The sequence below is a fragment of the Terrapene carolina genome, unplaced genomic scaffold (genome assembly GCF_002925995.2).
Source record: "Terrapene carolina triunguis isolate 2854851 unplaced genomic scaffold, T_m_triunguis-2.0 Scaffold232, whole genome shotgun sequence".
In the NCBI taxonomy this organism is placed as follows: domain Eukaryota; kingdom Metazoa; phylum Chordata; order Testudines; family Emydidae; genus Terrapene; species Terrapene triunguis.
This window is the reverse complement of record NW_020664583.1, coordinates 2454764-2478182: the sequence shown is the minus strand read 5'-3', so window position 1 is coordinate 2478182 and position 23419 is coordinate 2454764. Positions and strand designations below refer to the sequence as shown.

At 42.9% G+C, this 23419-nt stretch overlaps 1 protein-coding gene across 2 annotated transcripts in view; it reads right to left on the bottom strand.

The window, feature by feature from the left end:
• VGLL4 (vestigial like family member 4) overlaps positions 1-23419 on the bottom strand; it is a 139294-nt gene that overhangs the window by 44057 nt on the left and 71818 nt on the right. The window contains exon 1 of one of the 2 annotated variants that reach the window (XM_024211968.3): positions 18287-18616. The exons of the other annotated variant lie outside the window; for it this stretch is intronic. Within the exon in view, the coding sequence (XP_024067736.1) occupies positions 18287-18368 (82 nt within the window). The 5' untranslated portion in view covers positions 18369-18616. Of the gene's footprint in view, positions 1-18286; positions 18617-23419 lie in introns of those variants that run through there. 2 annotated transcript variants of the gene reach the window in all.

Genomic DNA, 23419 nt, shown 5'->3' with positions numbered 1-23419 from the left:
GAAAGCTTATGCCCAAATAAATCTGTTAGTCTTTAAGGTGCCACCAGACTCCTTGTTGTTTTTGTAGATACAGACTAACACGGCTACCCCCTGATACTTGAGTTTAGCAGCGTCTTCTCCTCCTACCATATAAATCAAGAGCATAGCAAAGGGAATGGTAAGGATACAGATACAGGACTGAGATGCAAAGATGCTCTCATGGAGACAATGGAAGATTTCATCAGAAAAGAATGACACCCTGTGGGTATATTGAGATGTGGCTTTCTTGGAAGTATCAGAAGTTCTCCCAGCCATTTCACTGTGGATTGAGCTGCATAAAGGGAATGAAGAGAGAAATTCTGGTGACCAAGAACTTGTAAAATCGTTCCTTTCCAGGGAATCTCAGGGCACGCTGTTCCCCATCAGAGCTCAGGGAAGGATTTGTTTGAAGAACAGATCGGCACAGAGTTTACTTCAGAGGCTGGGGAGCTGGGATTCACAGTTTCAACTTAGCTAAACTTTATATGGTTGCAGCAGCACTATGAGAGGGAAGGACTAACAATATCAGGAGCAGTTCAGGCGTTATTAATGTCAACCTACGCTAGCAGATAAAGGAGAACTGTAATATTGGACTTTTCTTCTTCAACAGTAAAGAAAATGGCCAACATATAAGTAATTTGGTTCCTCTAACATAGTGGTTTTCAACCTTTTTTCATTTGTGGACCCCTAAAAGATTTTGAATGGTGGTGCAGACCTCTTTGGAAATTGTAGACATAGTTTGAAAATCCCCAGGGATTTGCAGACCATGGGGTTGAAAACCACTGCTCTAGCAGAAGTCATTCCTCAGTCTCAGAAAACCCATTATGCCCCTATTGGGGGATCAGAGGAGATTATTACTGCACCTCCTTAGAAGGTATGAAGAAAAAGAAGCTGGCTATTCCCTCTCACTCAAATGCACCTCTTCATAGTGACTGCAATAGATGTTATCAGAGACTAAGTGAGCTGCAGGAAGCAGTCTGTCCTTGGGTGTTAAAGGATTGATGGGACCCTACTTCAGAGCAAGAGCTGACCAATTTATTTTAAGTAGAGGATGGTGGTTTGAGGGCCCACGTTACAAGCTCACTTCCAATAAACCTTTCAGAGAGAGGAAGCAAAGTCAGACAGGAAAGATGGAGGAAGGGTTGTGTCTACTACTGAGAAATTACACGCTGACTGGACAGGATTTCCTACCACCGACCATAGATTTCTGGTCAGCCAGGATAAGTTTGTCAGAGCTCCTGGAAACGGAGGGAATGAGCATAAATCAGAGCCTCTGAGGCACTCTGGGTGGATGGTCTTGAGATCAGCGAGGGCACATTCTACATCTCAAAGGACTTCAGCCAGGACTCCATTGTCTTGCTCTCTCACCCAACCCCTAATTCTTATTAGTCCTTTGCTGGTCCACTCTTTTCTTGGCTCACCTGCCCTCAGGCTCACAAATTCAACCTTTACTTATTTCTTCCAGTCAAAGAAGCAGAAACATGCCTCCATCAATCACTCCTACATTCAGCACAGCAAACAGTGGGATCTCTGGACAGACTGCTAGAAACAAGATCCAGATTTCATTGGTGTTTCTGCCCATCACTCAAGTGATGACAGCAACTGATCCAAGAACTCTAGCAATCAAATCTCCAACTATCATAATATCACACTTCAGCTAATTACCTGCTTCAATGGTTCTGGACTACTAGAAAGTGTACCAGTTCCAACTCACTTTGGGTAACGCTTCCCTGCATTACCTTAAAGGTGCATATTTAAAAACTTTGGTGTACCTCCACTGTCCACCAGCTGTTAAATATGGCATATGCTCCAATCTGCAATAGAGCTTGCGCTGCTCCAAACTCCAGTTACGCATTAGTGAATGGGAAAGCCGTGGTCATGGACAGCATGGGTGATGTCTTCAGCTGGCAGACAGGTGCCATTGGCCACAGAGGTAAACGTGATCTTACTCTGGCTTTTGTGGAACTCTGCCTTGTTGCAGCAGGCCCAGGGTCCCACAGCTAGATAGCAACTTAGCTGGCGTCTCCCCGCCCCACATCAGCTCCAGTATTTCAGATGTACTGACAGATTTTTGGAAGCAAACATAAAACAAACTAGCAGGGTGTCCGGCCACATTTTTTTCGTGAATCTCACAAGTCTCTAGAACATGGAACACAAAAGTATAAACAAACCAGCTGATGTCTGCAGAGCACTTGTCCTGGTTCATATTGTTGGGGAGAGGGATGGAATTCTGGCTCCTTTCAAGGCCACTCGGAATAATCCCTTTTTAGGACACTAGCACCCAATTACCCCAGGTGCAAGTAGGAATCCTAACACTTTCCTCAGTTATGTTCAATTCAGGAAACCAGGGTTCATTATAGCTGGGAGACAGGGCCCCTTTGGGGGGCACTAAAGGCTCTGTTCGTCCCATCCCATGCTAACAAGGAAGAAAGGATTTAGTTCAGACACTGAGCTTTAAGACACATGCTAAATTTTCCTGACATAGGTGACTCACTGGAATTTTTATTTGCATATCTCAAAAGCAGATAGTTGAAAGCCTATCTAGGTCACTAACAGATTGAGATCATGACATGGTTTACTGGTTGAGACAAAGGACTGTAAAGTCAGGAGTTGTGAGTCCCATTCCCAGCTTTGCCACTGATTCACGGTGTGAACTTGACTAAGTCACTTAACCTCTCTTTGCTTCAGTCTCCCCATCTGTAACTAAGGATAATATTTGCCAATTTCACAGGTGTGTCGGAAGGCTGAATTAGAGCCCATCATAGAATCATAGAATATCAGGGCTGGAAGGTACCTCAGGAGGTCATCTAGTCCAACCCCCTGCTCAAAGCAGGACCAATCCCCAACTAAATCCACAAATTGCCTTCTCAAGGATTGAACTCACAACCCTGGGTTTAGCAAGCCAATGCTCAAACCACTGAGCTGAGCTAACCCTCCCCCCAAACTAAGATCCTTTGGATTAAAGGTACTGGAAGTGCAAAATACATTACAAAGCATATTCAAACATTTGTTTCACTTATCACATTCATTTCTATATGGACTCAGTGAGAGCCACTTGTAATCTATTAGGGTGGTGGTGGTGAATTTAATCCACTGCAAACATAAATTCTGCACGTCCTAAGGCAAGTGCTGTAGTACTGCCAGGCAGTTACTTACACTGCTAGGAAGTAGGACTTTCAAGATTCTCCAAGAAGAGGATTTCTGATTGTTGGCCAATAAACTAAGCTGTGTTACAGAAATTCGGGAAGGAAGGGGGACACTGGAGAGAAAGAACCAGTCATGCTGCTATAAGGGTCAGGGCTAGTGCTGGACATCTTCATAGCTCCAGCGTTCTTTGGTGAATGATGTAGTCTGTTGTCTAGAATAGGGCAGCAGTGAAAAGTTCACCTCTTAACTGTAGCCACTGGTTTCAGAGTGTTCAGCAGGAAAACTGTGCATGTCAGCATTCTCTCAGATGGCTCCATGTGATTTAATTTAAACTGACCACAGAGTGACTGAGATAGCTTTCCCGAGATGCCACAGCATGAAAGCTGAAGGGTGGGGGTGAAACAGCAGCAATGCACACCAGATGTCAGAAGAGGACATCTAAAGGTCTTTAGCAAGAACCACCATATTAAAAAAAAAATCCCCTTCCACGCTATAAATATTTATACCAAATCCAAGAAACTGGCTGGGATTTAACTATTTTGGTATAATCATGTTGCACTTCCCCTTCCCTCTCCCCATTTAAAATGCATATAAAACCACCACAAAGGAGGTGCTGTACTCTCATGTACATTACTTTTTAATGCTAGGAATATGTTTTTCTAAAGCTTCCGCTTTTTATCAGAATACTTTCCAAACAATAAATATTCAGCACAATTGGATATTCCTGTTTTAGTTGGCTAACTGTTGTGTGGTATTTACTCTTCTTCCTAGGTTATTTTAGGGTCACAGAAACAAGATATTTTTGCTTTTTCTTATGACCTGATGAATTAAAATTAGGAATATAAAACATTGATCATGAGGTGTGGAACAAGTCTGGGGACTGTCTTAAGACAGCAATACAGATCAACAAGGGGACATATCTTAGTGTCTGATTTCGAAACCCTCAGAGCTGCAGAGTTTAGAAATTCCCCAATCTGCTTGTTTTACAAGTAGGAGAATGGGGAAAACATAGTGGTGGATTAGCAAAGTTGCTTTTCAATGTGCCACGGGAACAGTGTCTGTCTAGCCATTTCCCATCACCATAGTATCCAGGTGCCACTCTAAAAAAAAAAAAAAAAAAAACACAGTGGGAATTTCTGCCAGTGAAAAAACACATTCTTCACCCCACCTTTAACTGCCTTCACTTAACAGATTTTCACTATGAGCTTTGGTTTTGTTTGTTCGTTCCTATATGAAGTATTGCTGGGCCACATTCCCACCCTTGTTAACAAGGGATGGTTCATGTCCAATCAGCCCTTCTACGTTTTTTGGCTGAGAAAGTACAATAATCATTTGACTATTGGATATTTCTCCTTGTCTCTTACGTCTCTTCCGCATCTAACTACTACCCACATTGAAGAGCCTGGTGTTAACACACAAGGGAAAAGTTCTATTTTTCTGTGTTGATGTTAAGCCCTACAAACTGGGAAGGCATCATGAAGAGCAGGCTGCATGGCTGCCCTGCCAATCCTGTATCCAGGAACAACTACTGCTTTTCAAACACAGTCAGCTCCAAACCTTTTTCTGGGAGAACAAGATATTTCTTGGAGCCTGCTAACAAAGTTTGGAAGGGTGAGGGGAAAATTACACTGCTAGGTGCTAAGTGAGCCATCGAGCAAAGATCCCTCAGGAAAGATGAGCAGTGAAAAGTAAAAGGTATGATGATGCACTAAAAAAAAAAACCAAAGGTAGGGTTCTTGCAAACACCTGTGCTGCAGAAAAAAAAGAGGCAGAACAGTGATGAAGTAACTGGACTGGTAATTATCTGCTACAACAGTGGATTTGCTATGCAATGTACAGCTTCCTTCTCTTTTCCTGCTATGATACAAAAACTATAGACTCTCAGCGTTATTCATAAACATTACTACTACTGGCCACATAAATCCTCTAGTAGGAAGTATTACCTTGTGTATGTTATTTTTCCTCCCACTGATGCAGCAAGGAAAACACACAAAACAGCAATATGCAAAATTTGTGTAGGGAAAGGTTAGAGAGGTGCACAATAGCCCTGTACTTCCTTGTACAACAGGTTCCTGTCCTGTGGGACATGGACATTTAGTTAAATCAGTGGCCAGGAAAAACAATGATCTAATTTCAAAACTCAAACCAAATAGTGACAAAACTTAGGAGGAACAAACCTTCTAAACCAAATTCTACTACACAATTTTCTTCTGTATTTTGCACAAACATTCCTTATTTCAACATGGCTGCTAGGCAGCTTTGGAATATCTCAGCTCTAAGGGATTTAGGCACCCAATTTCCATTAAGATTATGCATCCATCTCTCTTTGATGGCTTTGAAAATCTCAGCCTCAGTGTGGTTCCTGCTGGCCTAGACGACTGGCTAGAAGTGATGCTTCTATAGACCCAAAAAGCATCACTATTTTCCCCTTGCCAAAATTACACAAGAAAATCTTTATTCAGACTTTCCCTAATAAAATGCTACAAGACTATCTTATTTTGGGACTAATTTGAAAAAAAGATACTGGTGACCCAAACTATTACTAACATTAGGATTATAACCTCTCACAACCTCACCCATCTACATGAGGCTGACAAGCCAACATTGATAACCTTAATTAAGAGTTCAGCCATCTATTTGACATTTCTATCTATGCTAGATGGTCCACTGCCACCCTTCCCTCCCCACACCACCTCCTCCAAACAGTACACTCCTAATAGAGAGTGCAGAGCACACCTAGGTGCCATTATACATACATCATGATGGTTGTCACAGATGCAGCCCTTCCTGGCCACCCACACACTAGGACTGCTGTATGGGGAAATCAAACGCTCTGTGCTCTGGATTCCCGGGGGGTATTTCTAGCTCCTGGCGCCTGAATGGAGTCCAGCCATTGCCCCAAACTCGGGATCCATGAGCACATGCTCAGGGCACAGATCTTCTGTCTGATACCCACCTCCAAGTGTTGGGACATGCTCTTCAGCTACACACTGACCCTTCCAACTCCCCAGCACTTAAACACCCCCGTCCCAAAACTCCCACCAAAGAGGTATGAATCTTCTAGTTTACCATTTAACTCTCTCAGGTGCATGCAGCAGTTGTGTTTAAGTCAACAGGCACCCGTACTTTGTTCAGTCTCTCAGCTTTATGCTCTTCCTATTTAATCATGGAAAGTACAGGAACGTACAGATAGCCCAAAACAATAAAACATACTAAACACAATGTCCCTCCTTGCTAGCTCTCTCTTCCCTTGGCAGACCATCTGTGTTCCAGCTTGCAAGGTCCTCCACCCCCTAGCCCTATTCTGCTCCTGCAGCAGCCTCCCTCATCTTAATCTTGTGCAAAATGGCTCCCCCTGTCACTCCCCTCACCCAAATTTCCTCTCTACCCGCGCCCCTCCAGCCCCTTTACAGACTCCTGCTGGAAGGTCACCTGTTTCTTTTGTTCTGCCTTTTGGTAATTTTCCATTACTCCAAATTCCCCCCTCCCCCTCAGACATGAGGAGAAAGCGTCTTCTCCCATGAGAGCAAACCTATTGTCCCAAGGTGTTTTACTTTGAATTGACAGTTGAGCGCTGATCATTCACCATTGTTTCTGGCCTGTCAGAGACATGACAGGCCTGCAAACTCACAGAGGATCCACCTACATATAGGCTTTCCAGAACACAGTTAATTTCATGACACAATTTCATAAAATCATCCAAAATTCAGAAGTGGTACAGACACAAGCCCCTATGCATCACAATGGTCACTTATACAACCAGGGCAGTCAGAAGGAGCATTAGCAATGCCCTAAAAATATCTGATGAAGCACCAACAAGAAAGCTGCCCCATAGAAATTAAAACTGCACTGTGGAAACACATGGCGTATACGTGACTGCACCCATGGATGGTCCTAGCGTGCCAATACAACAGCCAGCAGTGCCATATCATGCAGTCAATTACCTTCCAAAGCATATGGCTTTTATTGAAAGGGAAAGGAAACAATGGCTCTCTGTGTATCCAGCAACAATTCCATGCTGATTTGTAAAGCAATATTTGAGGGAGATGATACAGACTGTATGTAAAAGAAAAAGTTGGCTGGCATTAAAATAAAATTAAAAACAAAACTGAGAAAGCACAATATAATTTTTGTAAACACTCCTCCAGAAACTTGTATTCATCACTACCTCGTGCTATTATCAGTGAAGAATTATGGCCTCTGTCCTGCTGGATTATTGTTACTGTAAACAACTTTGCTAAATTGCTTGGCACACTGTCTGCCTGCAGCATGTTAAACTCTAGAGTCTACTCAGCCAGAACCAAAACATAAAGGTCTATCTGTATTAATCCTCAAAAAGGAATTAAGAGGCAACTATTTTCATGCAAATTAGATGTTTAAAAAAAAGCAAGACCAATACATATGGATGAACTTTTTCCATTCATAATTTTAGATGCCACACAATGCCGACTGTTGTTTAAGCTTCTAGTTGCTCTCTAACAGCCCTCTGTACAATACAGTGCATTGTTTGAACTTTGGAGCAATTTAAGCTTTTTCAGTGTATTCTAAAGTCCCTGGATTTACATCCAAAGAAACCTGGCACTGAAACAAATTTCACTTGTGAGTAACAAGTCACAGCCTTTAAACAAATTCCTCATTAATGCAATGCAGTGGAACATTTGCTTCTATAGACCTTACCAAACTTTATCTCTGGAAATGGGCTGCTTATCTTAACCCCTTGAAAGTTATAGAATACCCCCAGTACCATATTTGTTTGTTCATTCTTGATTTAAGGTCCTTCAATAAATGTTAGAGGGCCTTAGAGGAACATCAAAACTCCAGGGAAAAACAACTGTTCAAACTCAAACTGCTCCTGTTTTGCAGGACCAACGAGGAAAAGAATCTTAAAGTTCACATTGAAGAGGACACTCCCCGTCAGTGACAGGAGATAGTGAAACAAACACTGAAAAAAAGTCTATAATTCTTTGTTTTCGGATTATGAAAAAAGGTATTTAAAAATAAAAAACTTACTGAGTATAAATGTAGGGGACTCTCTAGGTTTGTCCCAGTGTATTACCGTACTTTGATTAAAATAATGAAGTTAATCCAGAGGGAAGCAGTCCAGTACAGTGTAAATAAAAGGGAAATTAAGTAAGATATTTCAGTTCACTATGTAAGGGGTTCTCATAGGGTTCAACATTTCCACTCACTCTTATTTGAAGGACAGCGTTATAAAGCTATTTTTATATATTTAGAAACTGAAACAGGCTTTGGAATTAATAGGAGAAGCCGATTATACAAATCCAGAGTGAAAAGCAAGATCAGCAAAAAAAACCCTGGTGGAAACTATTCTTTAGAACTTAAAAGAACATGTGATATTTCATTAAAAAAAAAAAGTGAACAAATGAAGTTAGCAGAATTACTTTCAGGCTCTGTGTCTGATATCATATCTATACTGGGCTTTTGGAAAACATACACATTTAATAATAGCTTACTTCGCACTAAAACACTACACATCTTTACTAGTTGGAAATTGTAGCCAAGTAATTACAGGAAGTCAGTGAAGTAATTATGTAATATGCAACTAACTAGTATAAGCTGTCTACATTAAGCTAGGAAACAAAACAAAAAGTGGTATTTTTCTGTAAATCTGGATCCAATTTTCTTGATAACAAAATCCAGTTTTCTTGACTGTCCATAAGACATTGCAGAACAAAAACTATTTTGAGTGCTCTGAGTCTCATAACATGCCTGGAGGGATTTCTCTACATCTTATTGCATTTTTTATACCTTTCCCAATGCAACAGTCCAAGCCCCGGGAACACAGTAATAATGCAAAGCATTAGACAATGGAAGAGGGAGGAAGGAAGACAGAAATCTGCCTTCCAACACAGAGCCATCTGTGCACTCCATGAGATAAACAACAAAGTGAAACAATCTTCCACTGGAGGACTGCACCTTCTCATAAATATTTAAGCTGCAATTATCAGGAGCCAAAGTTTACCAATCCACTGCTGGCGTACCAAAGGACAGGCTCACCTGTGATTTGTTTTGTTAACTCAAAGCTCTGCCTCCATTACCTCACACAAGACACCGAGAGAAAGAACATGAAACTAAAGTAAATTGAGTTTCCACAGCAAAACAAGATGCAGATGTTATACCTCAGAGTACATCCCCAGATCAAGTGTTTGTCATTTGATATGCAGCACTAGGAACTTGAGACTGGTACAGAATGGGTCTGCTTTATGGCCTTTTCACCCCAGTGAGGACACCATCTCCCATGAGTTTCCTGATGTCTCTAAGCTCATTAGAGAGAGAACAATGAAACTAAAGGACTACTCTATTAAACTGGCAGTTGTTGATAAATGTCACAAGGAAGATAAATATATGTGATTCAGTTTAAGCATCAATATCAAGCGCTTGAATCTAGAAGCCTCCATTTTTTTAAATCTCTAATTGCACCAAACTGACTAAAAAATAATCTGCTTGAAACAGCTGATCATCAACATCATGTCTGCCATCATTCTCCTGATAGAAGTGTGAATAGCTCTAGATTGAAGAAGTTGAGGCATTTGTCTCTCCATCTAATGAGAAAAACTACATAATTATCAATCATGTTGTAAAATTAAAATAATTTTGCTGCCAAGCTATATGTTGACTGAGGCATCACTAACCGTTTAAAGCCAAGAGAGACTAATGAGAACATTCAAAAGGATGAAGGTTACCCACACAAAATAGTTACCCCAACAGACATTTCAGCCATCTTGCAGGAAGTGAATGGCCCATCCAAGGGTAAATTCATTTCTGTGTATACCATAGGCACCGACTCCATGAGTGCTCCAGGGCTGGAGCACCCCAGGAAAAAAAAAATGGTGGGTGCTCAGCACCCACCGGCAGCCCGCCCCAATCAGCGCCTCCCCCTGCCTCCAGTGCCTCCCGCCTGCCGGTAGCCTCTCCAATCAGCACTTCCCCTCCCACCCACCACAGATCAGCTGTTTAGCAGCAAGCAGGAGGCGCTGGGGGGGAGGGGAAGGAGAGGAGCAAGGACAGGGCATGCTCAGGGAAGGGGGCGGAAAGGGGTGGGGACGGGAATGGGGGTTTGGGGAAGTGGTGGAGTGGAGGCAGGGCCTGGGGCAGAGTGGGGGTCGAGCACTCCCCCGAGAAAGGGCAAAGTTGCCACCTGTGATAGATACCATCATCTTAAAATATCTAGAAGCCCTCCTACTTGAAGCATGATGATTCACCTGGTATCTATTCCTGCTTCTGCCACTGATATGCTGCATGACCTTGGACAAAGTCACTTCACATCCCCCATACAACTGTTTCCTCTCCCACTTTGTTGTTGGTTATAAAGCTCTCTGGGGCAGGGATTGTCTTTTACCATATTTTGTAAAGCGTCTAACAGTAATGTACCAATCTCAGTTCAGGTTTCTAAGCCCTACTATATATAATACAAATTAATAACAATAGTAATAATAATAATTCTCAGTTGTGCCATCCATTTGGCTAACCCTGTAATGCACCCACCTACCCCAGAAGAGGAGGGCCACTTTATGCTGGAAGATCTCAGCAAACTTTCATTTAGGGCACGTTTACACTGGCAAAGTTACAGCGCCGGCAGTTACAGCGCTGCTCAGAGAGTGCTGAAGGGAAACCGGTGTTGTGTGTTCACACTGTCAGTTGCCTGCGCAAAAGCATATTCACACTTGCGGCGGTATTCGGAGCGGTGCACTCTGGGCAGTTATACCACAGAGCACCTCTTTCTCTTCTGCCGCTAAGACTTGTGGGAAGGCGGAGGAGGTCGCGCAACATCCTGGGTCCTGTCCCAATGACCCGTGATGCATTGCTTCGCATCCCAGAAATCCATGTGCTTCCATCTGCATTTGGCACCATCTTTGAACAGTTTGTGTACTGCGTGCCCTGCCTTTTTGGGCTGCAGGAATAGATCCCGAACTGCTGAGCAGTATGCTTCTCACTCTGACCAACACATCATGAGTGGCAGTGGAGTTATTCCTTAAACTACAAATGCAAGAGGAGTGTGACATTGATCTCGCCATGCGTAGTAGCTACGACACGAGATTGCTTGTGGCATTCACGGAGGTGCTGACCACAGTGGAACGCCACTTTTGGGCTTGGGAAACAAGCATTGAGTGGTAGGATCACATCGTCATGCACCTCTGGGACGACAAGCAGTGGCTGTAGAATTTTCAGGTGAGGAAAGCCACATTCATGGGACTGTGTGATGAGCTCGCCCCAGCCCTGCGGTGCAAGGACACAAGAATGAGAGCTGCCCTGTTGTTGGAGAAGCACGTGGCGATTGCACTGTGGAAGCTGGCTACTCCAAACTGCCTCTGATCTGTCGCTAACCAATTCGGAGTGGGAAAGTCAACCATGGACTCGTGTTGATGGAAGTGTGCAGGGCCATTAATCACATCCTGCTCCGAAAGACTGTGACTCTGGGTAATGTACGTGACATTGTGGATGGCTTTGCACAAATGGGCTTCCCTAACTGTTGAGAGGCGATAGATGGCACGCACATTCCAATTCTGGCACCAAACCACCTAGCCACCGAGTACATTAATCGCAAGAGGTATTTTTCAATGGTTCTCCAGGCGCTTGTGGATCACCATGGGCGTTTCACAGACATTAACACAGGCTGGTCCGGAAAGATGCAAGACGCACGCATCTTTCGGAACACTGGCCTGTTCAAGAAGCTGCAAGCAGAGACTTTCTTCCCAGACCAGAAGATCACTGTAGGGGAAGTCAAAATGCCCAATGTGATCCTGGGAGACCCCGCCTACCCCTTAATGCCGTGGCTTATGAAGCCATACACGGGGCACCTTGACAGCAGCAAGGAGTGGTTCAACAACAGGCTGAGCAAGTGCAGAATGACTATGGAGTGTGCTTTTGGCCGTTTAAAAGCCTGCGGGCAATGCCTGTATGGGAGGCAGGACCTGGCTGATTACAATGTTCCTATGCTTATAGCCACGTGCTGTACGCTCCATAATATTTGTGAAGGGAAGGGTGAAAGCTTCACTCAGGGCTGGACGGCAGATGCTCAGTGCCTGGAGGCTGAGTTTGAACAGCCAGAGATCAGGGCTATTGGAGGGGCACAGGGCCGGGCCATAAGGATCAGGGATGCCTTGAGGCAACAATTTGAAGCTGAAAGCCACTAATATTTTTAGCTATGCTCAGGATTGCAGTGCTTGTAATGCTAGGAGGTGATTGTTACACACGATACAAGAGGGTTTAACATAATTGTATGCTGCTTTGCAGTGCTCTTTTTGCTTTAAGCTAATAGAACAAAGACTGCTTTCAAACCAACACAATTCTTTTATTAAAAGACAACAACCAGAGGAGAGAGTCAAATGAAAAAATACATCAGCAGGAAGGGGGATGGAGGAAGGGAAGGTCCCAGGAGAAGGAGGGGTCCCGGGACAGCTAAAGATTTGTGTATGTCCAGGGATCATATCCAACCTTCTCCTTTGGAGTACAATGCAGTGGGTACTGTACTTCAGCAGGACCAAACTGCAGAGGGATGGGTGTTGAGTGCAGTGGGTAGTGGGAGTCCACAGTGCTGGACTGTGAGAAGGGAGGAGTGGAATGCTGCGGATATAGACTGGAGCCAGGAGGTTGATAACAGTGTGTTGGCGATGTCTGGAGGGCACATGAGAAAGTTTTGCTACAGCGGCTGCAAGGGAGGACGGGCGCAGAGCTGCTCAGTTTGAAGAGCTAGTATTGCCTGGAGCGTGTCTGTTTGGTGCTCTATATTTAAGAGCCGCTCAATGGCTTCTTTCTGGCACGCCACGTTCTCCTTCCGGTCCCTCTTCTCGCTGTCCCACCACTCCTTCAATTCCTGTTTCTCGGCGGCGGAGTACATCATAACCTCATGCAGAAAGTCTTCCTTAGTTCTTCTTGGCCGCTTTCTAATTCTGCGCAGCCGCTCTGCTGCCGATAACAAAGAGGGAGGCTGGGCTCCCACGGTCATCTCTGTGAAGTTTAAAAGCAACACTTTACAGAAGCAGAAATTTGGTGCTTTAAAACACAGCCAGTACTCATACACCTGTCACTAACTGGCTGACCCCAAGCAAGCACACATGAGCCATAAGACCCTCAAAATGGTGAGTAGCCACAGGGGCAGGGTAAATCGCTCTTCCCGGACCCTGCTGTACACTAGGCACATGGCTCTTGGGGAGAGCCAGCACTGTAGGGGGGGGGCCTGATAATCATTCCTGCCTGCACACTTTCCACAGGAGGTGATCATTATGGAAGATATCTTGCTGCTGAGGGTGATCAGGGAATCAAGGGAGGGTCTCCTCCAAGGCTGCAGCTTCCGCCCTGGCCCCTACGCGGCTCGCCTGTGTGCAGCAATGGTCCCCACCCCCATGATAGCACAGTGGCGCGGGAAAGTTACCGTTAATGGAGCAAGAAACAAAGCAGCTCTGCTGAAGAACCTGCGGTAGCAGATTGCCCAGTATCTCCAGGAGAGTTTCCTGGAGATCGCTGAGGGAGATTCCCGTGAAGCGAGGGAGTCAATCAACAGCCTGTTCCACCGCTCAGACTAGGCATGTGGTGGGAGACAAGCCTGCTTTCTGCAACCCTCCTGCCCCCAACTCCTCGCTTCAGCGATTCCCAAAAATCAGATCCACTTACCAGGGGCCGCCTCTCCTGTTTGTGCTTCACCAAGATCTCACTGCTGTGGCTAGCTAGGCTCCTCCGGGGTAGAAAAGAGCTCCTGGCTGCATGCATCTCTGGCCTCCAAGTCATCCTCTACCTCTGGGTCCCCCTCCCCATCCTCGTCCAAGATTTCCTCCTCCTGGCTCGGTCCACTCTCGACTGGCACGCGAGCCAACGAAGTATCTACAGGGGCCTTCACAGTGGAGGTGGGGTCGCTGCCGAGTATCGCATCCAGCTCTTTGTACAACCGGCAGCTCGTGGGCGCAGCACCGGAGCGGTGGTTTGCCTCCCGCGCCTTGTGGTAGGTGTTCCGCAGCACCTTCACTTTTATCCTACATTGCAGTGTGTCCCGGTCATGATCCCTTTCTATCATGCATTGTGAAATCTGTCCATAGGTATCATAATTCCTATGGCTGGAGCACAGCTGGGACTGGACAGCCTCCTCTCCCTAAATGCTGATGAGGTCCAGCAGCTCAGCATTGTTCCAAGCGGGGGATCACCTGGTGCGTGGAGCAGGCATGGCCACCTGGAAAGATGCGCGGAAACCACTGCACGCCATCACCGAGCAAACAGGAAGGGGACTTTCAAATTTCCAAAGGAATTTACGGGGTGGGGCTAACGGTTGGTCACCTGAGGGCAGGGCAGTAGAGTTCAAACCAATGACCAGAGAGGTGAGAACAGGCATTGTGGGACACGTCCTGGAGGCCAACTGCAGCTCTGTAATTGACCAGCATGTCTACACTGGTACCGCAGTGCTGTAGCCCCGGCGCAGAAAGCTGTACGCCTCTCGTCAGGGTGGTTTTTTTAAAGTGCTACAACTGCATAGTTGCTATGCACTAAGTGGCTTGGTAGTGTGTACACCTCGGGAATTACAGCACAGAAAGCTGCTTTACTATGCCAGCGTAGACAGGGCCTTAGCTTCCTTCTTTGGCTTTCATCATTCTCGCCTCCCTCACATAGTAGACTGGCTCACAGTTAGGAACAGCATCCGTGACATAAGCAACTCAGAGACCAAAGATTTACCTATTTTGCTTTGGTTTATGGCAGGCAACCTAACTTCTCTCTGAGGTCTCCCTAACCAATAGATTAGCTAGAACACACTGCCAGCCAAAATATTCCCCTAATCATGGCTGTATCATGACAATGCCATGGAGGGCAACGGAAGCGCTTCAAAGACATACCGAAAGTACACCTTAAAAAGAAAGGCATCAACCCAACAAACTGGGAGGACTCAGCGCAGAACAGAACCGTATGGCGCCACGCCATACACCAAGCCACAGCTCACTTTGAGGAGGTGAGAGAAGCAACAAAGGAGGAAAGAAAGGGCACAACAGTCCAGCCAACAACTATGTCTCCTCCAAGATTACACCTGTCACTTCTGTGGGAAAATCTGCAGGGCACAAATTGGGCTCCTCAGCCACTTAAAAACCCAACAATGAACCCCCTTGGCAGACATCATTCACACATCGAGGGATAGCCAAAGAAGAAAGAAAAAAGAATGACAGAGTGCTTGGTAAGGACAAAATTAGACCCACTCTGAAGGACTGCTCTCATCCACTAGTCATTAAGCACCACCAGAGTACTGGCACTACTTAGCCATCTGAAAGTTATGGGTGCCAATTTTCTGGGCAAGGAAAACAGAGACTAAACTTGGGGTCCAAATTATAGCCCTCTACATCAGCACAATACACTGTGATGGGCCACAGGGCTGGTAAGACATCCTTGTTGGGGAAAGAAGCTGCTTTTCCTTCTGAAGGGCCTGATCCTATCACCAATACATCCATGGAACACCCACTAAAGTCCGGGGTGCTGCGCCTGCTGATCCATGGCCAGTCACTACATTGTATTGGCTTGTTTATGCTAGAGGCGAAATTACCAACTAAGAGGAAAATGGGCAAATCCTCTCCAATGATAACGGTGCCCATATTTCACCAGTACATGAATTGCCTCAATAAGTGAGGGCAAACAACATTGTTCTTTTAATAATGACCGAGATAGAAAATGAAATGGATAAAGTCAGCATTATACCACTTTATCTGAAAGGGGCAGCTGAGGCAGCTATTCAGGAAAGCAGCAACATGCTGCCATTTTCAAAAGAACTTCAGGGAGTAAAGGCACCCACTTCCCATTGAATTCCAGTAGGATTTAGGCACCTAATTTTCTCCAGCCCTTTTGAAAATCCCAACCTATTATATAGATCTAATTATCACACAGTGCATTTGTATCTTATCTTACATCTGCAAAAGTACTTTTCAGGAGACTGTGTACATGTAAGTAGTTCAAGTATGATCCTAAATAAAGACTAATTAATTTAATCTAAAAAACACTTTGTTCTCAAGTATACATATTACTGCAGCGTTGATTTTTAAAAGACAAGATCCATCATTGCTGACACAACTCCCCTGTAAAATAAATACTTTGGCATTGGCATGGCAGATCTGCAAGCATCTCTAAAAACAACCTTCAGAGCTCAGTGCAGATGTGGTCAGTGTTTATACTTTTTAAACCACTGGGATATAAACACCTCACTATAAACACTGCTCAGGTTTTGCTTTTTTCATTTCTTATATGTTTATTTTAGTGTTAAAAATAATGTTAACTTCCATAATAAGGAAAATTGCAACAGATGTTTAAACTAAACAAAAGCTGCTATATTATATATTAGTGTGAGCTGTGCATTTGCTTTCAAACTATTAAAAGTATGATCTGTCCATAGGAAGGTGGGAAAACATCTGGTAAGCAACTTTTATAAATATTAGGTAACAAATACAATTGACTGAAACTAGTAAGACCCAAAGCAACAAAACTTTTTCCCTCTAGTCAGCAAAACCCTCAGAAAAATCCATCAAGTAAGCAGAAATTCTATTTATAATGTTTGCCATTTTTCATCAGGAGCCAACAGTCACATCATAATAAAGCACTTGATTGTTAATGCAGGACAATGATGAGATTAACAAAAACCCTGCAACATTCCTTTATCCAATCACTCTTGCATCCACAAAGTTTCAAAAAAGAAACAGCAGCACAGGAAAGAGCATGAAAGTCTGATTGGCCATGCACAATCTGCACCATATTGTTCAATATTGACTAGCAAGCCTGATAAATCTGCTGTGCAAATAACTAAGTAAATTTCTACATAAGATCTTTGACTCTGTTCACATGGAACCCCTCCTCCCCCGAAGCATTAATAGTTCTACATGCAACCTCTCTGCTCCCCCTGGCACTTTGAAATGTGGTCTTTCTGACTTAAAACAGAGGGGGGAAGGGGAAGATCTATTTCTAGAGTGAGCATCCTGATTTTTGGGTTAGCCTCTTATTAAAGCATGTGAGTGGTTCCCTCTTAATCAAATCTATACATTCTTTACTGCTTCTTCCCTGACAACTATAGCAAGTTTACTTTCCAAATGAATGTGGAAAATGTTCCTGCTGAATTAGAAGAGAGACTTCTGCAATGTTTGTATGTGGCTACAGGAAAACCTGCCCTTCTGCCAAGCTGAATTAGCTCAGTGGTGCCTTTCTTTCCACTCAAAGCCAGGCCATAGCCACTTCTTCAAACTGCACGTAGATAAAAAGCTCAACTAGATGATGAAGCTGATTTCCGACCAACCCACCCCCCACCCCTTACCCAAGGCACCTTCAAAACAGGGCTACTATTACCTACACTATCAGAAGTAGCTGCTGACCTATGTCAGCTGGACACAAACAAGAAAACTGAGAGCACAGTGAAGACAAAAAGTTTAAGTTTTCCAGGGTGTTGTGTAATTCTTTCCACAGGGACTATGCGGAGGGCTCTTTGGGGAGGAGGTATGTTTGTGTGTGGGTGAGGGGGGAGATATCCTTCACTGTCAGGGCTTTCTCAGAGCTGTGCAGGAAATGAGAAGTCAAACAAAGAGCCACTCTGTGCTCTGTAATATGGGTTCCCTTCAATTGCAAAAGCTGAATAGTAAAATTCGTTATTGTTCAGGATGTAAGCACTGAACTAAAAACAAAAACTTGTTGTAAGTCTCATTGTCCAAATACATCTACACTATGTGTTTAAGCGTATACATCTATTTACATTTAATGGTGTAGATTACACATACACAATGTACATTACAAATTAATACATACACCATATTGTAAAGTGACTTTAAAATGTTTCCTTTACAACTACATTAACACTTGCAAAAAGTTATCTGTGTATTGCTGCTTTAAAGTACTTCAACCAGTACCATCTTTGCTGGGGGGAGGAGGGGAAGATGAGGAGGAGGAGACAACCTACACTTCATATTAATATTGAACAGTAAAATTTCCTTTAAAAAGAATAATTCAACTTCCATTTCACAAATCCCATTAAACCTGTAGACAGTACAAAACGCACTGTACCTTGTAACAACTATAAATAGAAGGGAGAGAGAATTCATACTTAAAACAACAAAAACACCCCACACCCCATAAAAAGCAAATTGCAAAATAAAACAATTACCTTCATAGCACAGCATGCCAATATTGTTGTTCATTTTGTCCAAGTATTGGTAGTTCAACAGGTCCATCTTCATAAATAGCATTTATCGGGCTAACAAAAAAGACCAGCTTGTTTGCTTTTGCCCAGAAACAGGGAGAAAGACGAGGGACAAACGCTGCCCGATTAGCTCCTGGCTCTTTCTAAACTTCACAAGCTCAAGGCCCAGCCTTTGACTAATCAAAATAAAGTATATTAGGGAAAGTTGGATAGGGAGGGAGGAACCTTTCCAGGATTTTGGAGACTGAGTTTAGAGTGTATTGTGTCCCCCAGCTACAAAGAAAACCGTTTAAAAAAAAAAAAAAAAAAAAAAAAAAACTTTGCAAATCTTTTTGGGAATTTAAGAGGGGAAAAAAAATAGGGAAATGTCCTAGGACAAAGACAAGCGAGTTCTCCTCACAGCCCGCTGCAAGTTAACTGCACTGACATGCAGGCTATGCTTGGTATGAGTCCTATGTAAACTAGCTTCCTCTTTCTATCAGGCAGAGAGCACTGAGCATGCTCACTGAATCCCTGGAGCTCTTCAAATGTCAGGGATATTTTCTGCACAAGATCAGTCTCTAAATGTATTGAGTGTTTGAAAGAAAGGAGGAGGAGGAGGTGGAGAGTCTTTACAGAAGGGCCATGTCAGAGTTGCTCTTGACAGGAAGCAGTGTTACCACTGCAAAACTGAAAGGGGGGGGAGGGATATCACAGAAACAGAGAGGGAGGGAGAGAGGTCTCTTTTCAAGTACTGGGAAGAAGTCGACCAAGCTAAACCTGCAGGCAGGCTTCACTTTCTGAGAGAAGATTTCCAAGTGACAGAACTTAGGTTAAATTTTTATTTTAAATTATTCCCCCCCTTCCCCCAACTTTAATTCAAATTACACAGCTGATACTTATTTTTACTTGATTATAAAAATGTTTGCAATTCCTATTTGACCTGGTTTCAATATATTGTAATAGGTGTTGTTAATTCACTGAAAAATAACAACAAAATGGAGTTTTAATGGCTCCAGGATGGAAGAATGAGAATTACAACTAAACCACCATATCAATTCTTTGAATAATGGTAGTGGATATGCACACACAGCTTTATACTACAGTTTAATCAGTCTACTGCTACATTTTAAACCCCTAAGGGATGTCAGTAGTTAAACATTTCACGTTATGGCTTTTTAGTGCCTGGAGAATTCATTGTTTAAGCTCTGGTATAAATGACAGAAATTAAGGGGATTTTTACAACAGTTGTTCTCATCTCAGGATGTGGCTTGTTTTGCTGCAGTTTGAACCTTGATTTTAAAGATTTCTAATTTATACAGATGTATGTATATCACCACAAGAGGCAGACCATGTGTATCAGTGCTGCTATGGTATGTCAACCTAATGGGTATCAATTGGTGTCCCCTAAAGTAGATCAGCACCTGAAATCTGATTTGAATGACAAAGCAATGCCACTACAGAAGCATGGTCTAAAGTAAAACACATAACTAATGGAGTTCTAATCCTACCTCTGGTACACATTCCCTCTCTGGTCCTATTGAAATCCAGGAAGTGGGCGGGCGCCCACTATTAAAGGACCTCCCCCCAGCCTAAGGGGAGAATCCACAGGACCTGGAAGCCAAATGATTCTGGGGGACAACTAATGAGATAACAGGGACAGGAGTGAGGTCAAAGGGTCAAACGAAGGGAACCTGACGGGGACACCGAGCAGAGAACCCCGGACAGTGCCCACTGCTCCTCGAAGGCATCAAGGGAGCCAGCGGACACTGCCCAGAGGAACTCTGCCCAGATGCGTGAGCAGAAGGAGGATCGGAAATAGGCCCCACTGTCACAGGAGACCCCATCGGCCAGCCTCCTCTCCCTGGTTTTATAGATGGCCATTTTAGCCAGGGCTAGGAGGAGACTGACCAGGAGGTCCCGTGACTTTGTGGGGCCACGGATAGGGTCTTGGGCAATTTCACTTCACTTCTCTGCCTTAGCTTCCCTGGAGGGAGCCCAACTCTCACTGCCTTTCAAAACAAGTCAGGTGCAAAACTTCAGTTGGTGCCTTAGAAAATCTCCCCCATTGTGTCAAAGGGGCAGACTAGGGTTGCCACCCAACTGAGTTTTACCTGGATAGTCCGGTTTTTGGCTTCCGTGTCCAGGTGCCATTGAGGGTTGCCAGGTGTCTGGTTTTAAATGGGAAAGTCCAGTCAAAAAGGTGGCAACTCTAGGGCAGACACTTGTCTTACAGGAGTGTTCTATGGAGTGACATTCTGCCAAAGCACTTGGAAGAGAGTGCAATATAAATGCCAAGGTATTATTGTTCCACTGAGGTTAAACAATTTAATTTAGGATACTGTTTCCATACAAGTGAACTCAATTTACCTTCCAAAAATTACTTTACTTGGAATAGGAAAAGCAGTGCTGTAAATACCTGCTTGTATGCCCTCTCAACTGAAGGGGCACACCACTAGAGTGATCCTAAGAACAATGCAACAGAAAACAAGTTAGTGAAAAGAAATCTTGTTTCATTGGGTAGATGAAATGTAAAAGCTCTTCATTTTATTTGGATCACTATTAAGGAAAACAGATGGACTCTCTATATTAAAAGAATTATGGATCTCAGAGACCAGGGTGATGAGCATGGCACAAAAACATACACATATACTTAATGTTCAAGTAACCACTTTCTTGTATAATAAACAAAACAATTTTCTAATTAAAATTTACCATGATGTTTTTTGGCTCCCAGAATTTGAGACAGATAAAGGTACTTTCTAGAAAGGGGAATTTTTTAAATGAAGAAAATTACATTTTTAAGTTTAAAGGGGAATAGGCTGGAATCATTCCTCAAGCGCTACAGGGGCTACTCTCTCTGATGCAGAAGCCAGAACTTTGAAGTAAACCTTGAGTCCCACTATAATTAGGTTCTACACTGCTGCGTTACTGTCTTTCAGAGCATGTTCATTTACTAAAAGCAAAACAGTGTTTTAATAAATATTGCAAGAATAGGATAACAAGAAAAAAAGGCTAGTTCTTACATATGTAAATGTAGAGGTAAAGAGTTCAAAGTTACAACACTGACAAAGGAGAGGCAAGTACCTCCAGCCTGAAGTGTAAATTCCATAGAGCAGACACACCACCACTTTGAGAATTAAGGAAAGTATTTACACTATGTGCAACTATAGTAGCTAAAGCATTCCTGAATTTCCATTACTACAAGCTAGTTCTATGGGAGAAAAGATAAGTATTGGCATATTCCAACTTATAATATTTGAATTGCTGTTTGGAGTGTTCGGAGCGGGGGAAGCTAGTGTTCTATTTTATTCTATAAAGGTTCTCATACTGCACTCATCACTGAAGTACCCGAGCACCTTCTAGTACTACATTAAGCAAAGTGACTAACATCGGTCACATGCTTCCAGTTAAATAATAACTTGGTACCAAAAGTTCTAAACTCTGAATTTCCAAATTAATTAAAATATATATTATAAAAAGAAATGAATTTCTAGTGAAGGGACAGGAAGAAAAAAAATCTTGATGCATATGAGATAATGAATCATTCCGTACATCATCCCTAAAATCCCTACATGCTCAGGCATTGTGGGTACTAACAGTAAGCATTCCTAGACTTTACTTCTCTGTAATGTGCTCAATGCACTCTTTCGAGGAAAGAATTCCCAACAGTCTTATAAATGATTCACTGAGCATGTCACCAGTTTGGAATAACTCAGGTTGAAATGTAATCAATGTCAAACGTATATCACCAGGTTATATGCCAACTATATGGAAAAGCAAACATTGCTAATAGCATATTCCATGAGTTTTGTTATTTATGGATTAATATTACTGCTTAAAAGTTATAACACTTGCAAGTACCACTAAGTACTATACTTCCTGCATTACATGTGAGCTATACTTCTTACTATGACACCACAAATACTTTTCTTTTGTAAAACAGGCCATTATATATTTAATTTTCCATACACTCAAACTTTTAGTACAACAGCATCCCCTGGAGGTAACAGTGAAAAACTGCACACACATTTTCACCAGTAATGCTATAACTCTGCAACAAAGTGCATGGACTTTGAATCTGGCTAATCCCTTAGTAGACATTCTAGTTCAGCTTCCTTGCAATACTCAATTAATCAGTTTATTAGGGATATGCTCCTGCAAATCCAATAGCCAAGGGTCACCTCACACTATAAGCTTGTATTTTTGGATGAAGAAGTCAAAGAACAATCAAATGGTGGCTTTAATTAATGGTTAAATCAAAATTGCCAAAACGAGAAATTGCTGATTACAACGTTTGGACAAGGTAATGCCTCAGGAACAGTTTTAACTTGCCCTAGAGGCAGAATTACGCAGAATTAGGGAATTATGAATTTAATCACTGCAAGATCTCTAGGACTCACTCTTCTAGCAACTTTTAACAAGCGAACACAACACATCAGAAACTGTTTTACTGCAGGTCTTCTTTAAAGCACATTGTGTGTCTGTCAAACAGCCAATATGAAGAACAAATCACTTTTTGTATTCAAAGAGTTTATCTAATTTAGCAGTTTAAAGAGTTACCGTAAGTGTTGAAGGCTATGTTGTAAAAGTCAAAATGATCTCAATCACTTAACGGTTCTAAATATCTATGGAATTTTTCCACCATTTGAGATTTTAATATGTCAAAGAAAGTTATAAAAATACCCTGAGTCTGGGAAAAATAAGTCTAGATCAATATTAGTGCCCAATTTTATCAAATGGCCACATGCAAATCTGTATCTAATTTGCACAGTTACCCTGATTGCAAGCAACAAAATGGCCAGTTATTCCTCTAAATGGCCATTTATAGGCGGTAATTACACACACAAATTAGCTGCACAATTGTAAGATCGGCTACATTCACTCTTTTCTAAAAAGCAGCTCCAATATGACTAATAGTTAAATATGGCTGCTTTCTGTTCTCACCCATCACCAATATTTGTTTCTACTGGAAAAAATATTTAAATGTGCTCATGAAAGATTATCAGCTGAAACACATTTTGGTTTCATTGTCTTTCTAAGATGTGTAGAGAAAAAACAAGCTGTATACTCTCTCAAAAATCAGATACCAGAAACTTTCCATCCATTTGCTATTTT